We start from the raw sequence: 7,683 nt of genomic DNA, 5'->3' as shown, positions 1-7,683 counted from the left end.
CCCACCCCCACACTCCTTTCTGACGTTAGAAATAAGAGGGCTGTGTCTGAAAATGTTTGTAACCTTTTGAAACCAACATTTCAACAAGCACGGCTACATATTTCATTCATTTTCTCTTTAGACGTGGTCAAATGACACTTAAAAAAAATGATATGAAAACACACCAAACACGGGACATATTTTGCTCTTTTATGTGTGCAAATAAATATTGTTGTGCTACTGTTGGCTCTCATTCTGCCTGTACTACATAGAGTGTGCACGTCTCTGAGTAAAATGGGATTCTGTGTATGCAGCTCATATTTTTGCACTATGAAATGTGATGAGTAAATGTCAGTAAAGGTCTATTTTTCCCCATAACAGTGCACTTACTGGTGTGTGAGGGCCAGGAGGCTGTCCAGGGTGGTGTATCCTGCCGCTGCCAGAGTGTCTCTGTACCGCTCCAACCCAATGGACCGCAGCCACTCGCACACCGACGACACTGGCGCGCACACCTCCGGTAGGACCGACACACACACCTCTGAACCCAGCTCTGACTCCAACAGAGCGGCTGTGGGTCTGCGAAAACACAATAAGAGGGAGAGGAGGGTGGTTGGTGGCGTCGAAGTCCTAAAATCAGGAGTGTGAAATCCTAATTAAAGAATGTGAGCCGGATCATGTAGCTGAGAGAAGGTAGGTGTGAGTACAGTATGAATGCTAAATGAATGTTAAAGGTATTTTAAGGGATGTTAATCCGATACACAATTAGCTCTAGCAACAGGCGGAGACAGTTGTGATGGGGGGGCAGCACGTGAATGTGCCCGGCTGGCTAGTTAATTAGTTATCTGTCTGTAAATCTAGGGGGCGGAGCTTCTGAAATGTTTGCACAGCATTGCATTGCACCTTTAAATGGATATGTATGTATTCTATGTATCTGTCTGTGATCTGTTATGCCTGTAACCAGGGGTGTAGCACAAAATCCTGGCCCCTGTAGAAATTTTCCATGGGCCCCTCCCCGCATCCACAGCTATTCATTCTAGCAGCTTCACATGAGGGCCCTGGTACTCAGTCCCCTTCCCCCCCCCCCCCCCCCCCCCCCCCCCCCCAGTAATTACATGTGCAGTATGTACCTGTCCCCTCCCGTCCGGCGCAGAGTCCCAGGGTTACGGATGAGTTTGTCCAGCATGTTGAGTATCTGGCTGAAGGTGGGTCTCTCTGCACGCTCTCTCTCCCAGCAGTCCAACATGAGCTGGTGCAGCACCACAGGGCAGTCCATGGGGGCAGGCAGGCGGTAGCCCTCTTCTATCGCTTTAATCACCTAAAGGAAGCCCGGTCAGAGGGTGGACGTTAGGGCTGCACAACATGAGGAAAATATAGATAGATAGATAGATAGATAGATAGATAGATAGATAGATAGATAGATAGATAGATAGATAGATAGATAGATTGACACATTGATAGATAGATAGATAGATAGATAGATAGACACATTGATAGATAGATAGACACATTGATAGATAGATAGATAGATAGACACATTGATAGATAGATAGACACATTGATAGATAGATAGATAGACACATAGATAGATAGATAGATAGATAGATAGATAGATAGATAGACACATTGATAGATAGATAGACACATTGATAGATGGATAGATAGATAGATAGACACATTGATAGATAGATAGATAGATAGATAGATAGATAGATAGATAGATAGATAGATAGATAGATGGATAGATAGATAGATAGATATTTATTGATCCCAAAAAATGGGAAATTACAGTGTTCCAGCAGCACACGTACATTAGTCACACAACACAGAATGTAAATATAAATGAGATACTAGTAAAAAAATACATACATACTGAAATAATAATAATAGGAATGAAATATAAGAATAAAATATAAAAATTATGCAATAACGTTGTTGAATATTCCGACAACAATACTACTTGCCGTTAATAAACACACATTAAAGTGTACTCAGTTCTGTCGGTATTCTGCTAAAATACAACACAGTAGTTGTTGAATTTGGGGCTGCACAATGTGAGGAAAATCATTTTGACTGATATTGCCATTGCGATATGATGCTCGATATTGGAGGGAATGATCATTTTGGTGATTTTTTGCGAGGATGTGTACCAAAAGAAGATGTTTTTTCTGTAGTCTGAAGGATGGGATTTGTAGGCTGGGATGTCTCTGCAGCACCACAATACTTCATTCCGAATGGTTTGACACATATTTTGCCCCCATGCAATTTGGATATTGCACTGGTTATGTCGCACATATTGCGATTTCCATGAATTGTGCAGCCCTAATTGAATAAAATTGGTAAGTTTCTGTCTTTTCTGGTTATTAAATGATTGAAACATGAATCAGAGGTGCCGTTTTTGCTTGTATATAGCCCACTTCGGCTGAAGAAGGTTAAAAAAAATAAAAAATGAATCATTTCCAACTTTCTTTTATTGAACAAATTGTTGTTTTTTTTTAAGTGAATGTAAAACGCGTCACTTAGAAAAAAAGACGTTACATTTTAAAGTGCAGTTTTCAAGCGACGTCGCTGCGATGGGGGACGGACAAAAAGGTATGTTGTGCAGTCCTAGTGGACATTTCTTATTTTTTAGGAGGCTATTGAAAGGATCCAGGTAAAACTATTTCCCCAATGCAGAACTGAAACAACATCAAAGAAGAAGAAAAAAGCATAACTTTCCTTGGAAAACATGCAGAGAAGTCAGTTCGTCCAATGCACACTACAGTGATTGTTACAGTGTATTATGTTTGCATTCAGTATACAATAAATCATTACGGTTTTGTGCAGGAAATGATTCAATATGTGCAACAGACTTCAATCAAACTGCCACTTTAAAACTCCACCGCCAATTACATTTCGCAAAAAGGAAAAGCCAAAACCTTTTGCTGGAGATTTATTACTTTTCTGTTGTTTTCCGAGCTCTTTCCAAAGGCTGTCCCACCACCATCTGCAATTTGTCTTAATATTTTGCAGCTGTGAGCAGCTCCTCTATTTCCTTTGCACGTTACATTGTGGGACGAGGCTGTTCATCGGGGGTTTTCAGAATATGACACTCAGACAAAACTGAGCCTCAGTGCGGTCAAAAACAATATTAAAGTGCACCATGAAAAAGTCAATATTAATGAATCTTTAACTCCTGTTATTCATCTTTGTCTTACTGCGATTTGGGGATACATGCCTGTATGCTCTAGGTTTTGGACCTACAGTATAGTTTGGTATAGTATAATGTTGTCATAGTGTCAGTGAGTTCGCTAGTATTTTGTTTTTTATTTTTTATTGCCATTTGCATAACTGCCTCTATGAGTTGGATGTTAGAGCCTCTGCTGCAGCTCCAAGCGCTGGACGTGCTGATAAGCAGATGATCAGTTACATATTGCCAAAATATGACAATACTTCATATTCTAAACTGCAGCATGGAATGGAGTCACAGCTGTGGAGTTTCAGATGCTCCAGTTGTATTTGGATGGGGGATAAGCCTAAGCCCCGGTGTTTCACTAAAACAAGGAAAGACGGAAGAGCAGCTCAGCGTGTACTAATTTGCTCGGGAAAAAAAAGGAAAGTAAATAAGATGGATAAAGTGTCTGGCGGACGGCTCATCAGGAAAGTTTTCCTAGACTACGACTGTGCTGCAGATGAAATCAATCACGTCTGAAGATTACCATATGCCAGACGGCTTCTCTGACCTGCTCAAACTTAACAAGCTTTGATAGCAAAGTGATTGCAAATTTGCTCTGAAATGGGATTTTTTTTTTTTTTATCACATCCCAAAAAAACTGTTCAGAACATTAAAATCACCCCTGAAAGTAGGCAGTGTGTGCTAGGGGGGGGGGAGGAGACGTGAAGTCTAAATACTTATCTTCAATGAAATATTCTGTGGCTAAAGAACAACATATTGACTTGCTGCCCTTTCTGTGGATGATTTAAAGGAAAAAAAATTACAATTTTCTTTTTAATTTTGCAGAGGTCAAAGACACTGATTCAGTTTGTCACACAGGATGGGAGGATGGCTTATTTTCCTCCCGACGTCCTCTCTTCAAGTATCCTTAAGGAGTGTTGCCTTCTTCATTTATTTATGTTTATTGGAGATCATTTAAGTCCAATTTGTGGACTGTACAAGAAACCTATTTTAAGACTTTTGGCCATTTTCCCTTTCAGTTATGATAATGTACTTCATTGCTAAAAATCTGCTAGCTTCCTAACAGAATGCATGGGGGCGAGCACATGAGCAACCACATAGACGTCTCTAAGCAAATCCACGCTTTGCCTTATTATTTAACCCACTTTTTTGGAAATGAAAATGAAGATGATTCTTCAAGTTATTACTCAAACTGTAAACATTCATTAGCTCTTTAAGGGCTACTTCAAACCAAGCGTTCATCCCGTACTTACAGGTTACACAGTTTTATGAAGACAACGTTTTGGGTGATGTCACTTCTATTTTCACTTCCAAACAGCTGTTTAAGATAATATATGGTTAAGTTGGAGGGGGGGGGGGGGGGGGGGGGGGGGGGGGGGGTTGTCTAAATCAGCCTGTGAAGACGTGTTACCGCTGTCACTGAGTAAAGTGTTCTCTTACCCAACAGGATTTAAGGGCAAAACTATGAAACTAAAACCCAGGTTGGGGAATTTTCCTTTAATATCTGAGCGTGATCCATGTTCTGAAGCTAAAGCGTTTGCTTCTTGAGTTCACTATATAATAACGATGGAGTTGATCCGGGATTTTGATTTCATTATGCAGTGTCTCAGGATTGAGTTCTTTTGTCTTTGAGAGAACTTTTAGGTTAGATGATGAAATAAGACTCACGTCCTGGTTGTTCATGTCCCAGTAGGGTCTCTCTCCGTATGAGACCACCTCCCACATGACGATGCCGTAACTCCACACATCGCTGGCTGAGGTGAACTTCCTGTAAGATATGCCCTCCGGAGCCGTCCACCTGATGGGGATCTTTCCTCCAGGGGAAAGATAAGTCCCAGTGGCCTCCTAAAAACAGCGGGAAAATGTCTTTTGTTTCAGTGAATAAGGACTTTTTTTTTTGCCTAATAGATTGCCATTTGCCAACATAATATTCCGTTTTTTGCCCATACTCTGAAAAAGACAATATTCCGACTTAGCTGTTTACATGGCTAGTGAAAGGGAATATTTCAATATTATTTTCATTTACATGCAGCCGAGCAAAATAGTTTTTTTCAAAGTTTTCCAGTGGTGGCAGACTTGTTGGGCGTTTCTTGAAAAGGTCAGCATCGACATCTAAAAACCTGTAGATATCCAAATCTTTCATAATGTTCAAAAGGAGCCATGTTTCTCCTTCTTATTGCAGCCCTGTCGGCCGGTCGGTTTGTGTACAGTAACCATAGCAACGCACAGAGAGGGCCGTTAGCCGTAAATGGGCCAGAGGCCGCAAACTGTCACAAACTCCTGTAAAAACCCTGATTGAGACGCATATCTGCGCTGCGCACATGTCCAAAGAATGCCTCAAAAAATAATAATACCAGCATATCCCACATGTCTTAATCAGAAAAATAAAAAATCAATTTGGAAAAAGGCTTTTTTCGGAATATCCAAATGGAATATGATGTTTACACCACCTGAATGAAATTTGGAATAGGGTCAAATTCGGAATGATTGTGGAATATTATTGCAAATGTAAACATTATCAGAATTGAGGACAGATTTGTATTTTTTTTAATGGTTTTAAGATTTATTCTTCAATTGAGGTCATTTGTCTAGAGGCTATAATAAGTGTTTTCAAAGGCAGCTTAACAGTGCATGTAAAAATAGGCTATGAAAGACAAAAGAAACGATTGTATGTACATGTGCACATCCAGTTTGTGTGTGTGTGTGTGTGTCTTACCCTTGTGGTGTAGGCCGCCTCCGGGTCGTCCTCCAGAACTCGACTCAGGCCAAAGTCGGACACCTTACACACCAGGTTGCTGTTGACCAGGATGTTTCGAGCCGCCAGGTCTCGGTGGACGTAGCTCATGTCTGACAGGTACTTCATACCTGAGGCGATGCCGCGCAGCATGCCCACCAGCTGGATCACCGTGAACTGGCCGTCGTGTTTCTGGAACATTCAAAATACGGAGACGGGAGAGCAGGTTAACATGGGCACCGACGACTAACTGGGCAGTCGTGAGTGAGTGCATTTTATTTTTAGTTCAATGAAGAGTAAAAACAGAGACAGTGTAATGGGATGCATGTACCCGAAGAAAAGCATCCAGGGATCCATTTTCCATGTATTCTGTGATGATCATCAATGGCTTACCTAAACAGGTAAAGGGTTAGAAATATTGATTTACGACATGCACATAACCAAAATAATACAAAGAGTTTGCAGTCTTCAACTCACATCTTGTGACGACCCCCTCCAGCCGGATGATGTTCGGATGGTCAAACTGTCCCATGATGGAGGCCTCAGACAGGAAGTCCCTCCTCTGTTTGTCGGAGTATCCCGCCTTCAGACTCTTGATGGCCACGTAGATCTCCCTCTTTCCCTGAACACGCAGCCGGCCACTGCACACATCCCCGAACTCTCCTACACACCGAGAGCAAAACAGCAGTGTCAGCACCATGCAAACATGTGTGTGTGTGTGTGTGTGTGTGTGTGCGTGCGTGCGTGCGTGCGTGCGTGCGTGCACCAATGCCAGGCTTACCCATGCCAATAACCCTCTCAATGTGAATACTGCTGACATCAATCTCCTTGGCAAAGTCGTGGATGGCCTGATCGGGGTCTTCATAGGTGAACGGGTCCACGTAGATTTTAACTCCTGCCACAAAGAAGAGGCGTGAAAAGGAGAAGGAGGGAGGAGGAGGAAGAGGAGGGATGCAGAGGAGGGTGAGAAACACGAGTTGTGTAACTGCTGAATATGTTATGTAAAGGTCTTTGGCAGTATACGTGTAAGATGTGGGCAGGTGGATCTAAGAAAAGAGAACTGTTGTTGTTGTTGTTTCAAACAGTACAGTGTGTGTGTATGTGTGTGTATGTGTGTGTGTGTGTGTGTGTGTGTAGTACCTGGGTTTAGATGTTTTTCCTCCTCTGAGTCCTGCTTTGTTTTACTGTACTTGCTCCTCCTGATGAGACATAAGAAATGATGGACATTTAACACACAGACACAGAAAAGATGCTTAAGGTATAATTTCTTGAATATTATGGTTATTATTACATCTTGTCTTAATGTTTATTTAAGTAAGTCCACCTAGGTTGACAATTGAGGCCTGCTGCATGTGTGGCGATGACGAGTAAGGGGGACGGGAGGAGATGTGTTCATGTTGCATGTGGGTTTTGTATTTTGTTAAAAGCAATACAAAATATTAATCCCAAAAAAGAAAAGCTTCTGAAGTCTGTCAGAGAATATCTTGTCACATGTTATTGTTGTGACTTTTACAGTTAAAGGAACTGACAAAAGTGCATATGTGTAACATTGTTTTTAACTCCCCCCCCCCAGTAGCGCATTGCATTCATCGGGTTTTTCAGGATTTACTGAGAGAACGCCGTGACAATGAGAACAGAGAGCTTCGGGCTGCAGGAAAGACAGAGCGAGCAGATGAAAGCATGTAGAGGAGAGAGAGGGAGGAGGGGCGATGCCTCAGGTAGCGCTAGATAAAAGGCGTTTTCCATTAAATAAAAGAAACTGTCAAAACACCTTTGTGTGTGTGTGTGTGTGTGTGTG

The 7,683-nt window shown here is 41.9% G+C and overlaps 1 protein-coding gene across 1 annotated transcript in view; it reads right to left on the bottom strand.

The window, feature by feature from the left end:
- The window catches only part of LOC116699356 (ephrin type-A receptor 4), a 29,511-nt gene that overhangs the window by 1,867 nt on the left and 19,961 nt on the right, over positions 1-7,683 (bottom strand). The window contains exons 11-18 of the mRNA XM_032531891.1: positions 7,026-7,084; positions 6,667-6,780; positions 6,363-6,548; positions 6,217-6,278; positions 5,868-6,077; positions 4,820-4,996; positions 1,107-1,294; positions 370-555 (exon numbers count right to left, since the gene is read on the bottom strand). Coding sequence (XP_032387782.1) covers positions 370-555; positions 1,107-1,294; positions 4,820-4,996; positions 5,868-6,077; positions 6,217-6,278; positions 6,363-6,548; positions 6,667-6,780; positions 7,026-7,084 — 1,182 coding nt within the window. The remainder of the gene's footprint in view (positions 1-369; positions 556-1,106; positions 1,295-4,819; positions 4,997-5,867; positions 6,078-6,216; positions 6,279-6,362; positions 6,549-6,666; positions 6,781-7,025; positions 7,085-7,683) is intronic.

Source organism: Etheostoma spectabile, chromosome 12, assembly GCF_008692095.1.
Source record: "Etheostoma spectabile isolate EspeVRDwgs_2016 chromosome 12, UIUC_Espe_1.0, whole genome shotgun sequence".
Classification (NCBI taxonomy): domain Eukaryota; kingdom Metazoa; phylum Chordata; class Actinopteri; order Perciformes; family Percidae; genus Etheostoma; species Etheostoma spectabile.
This window is presented reverse-complemented; position numbering and strand designations above follow the sequence as displayed.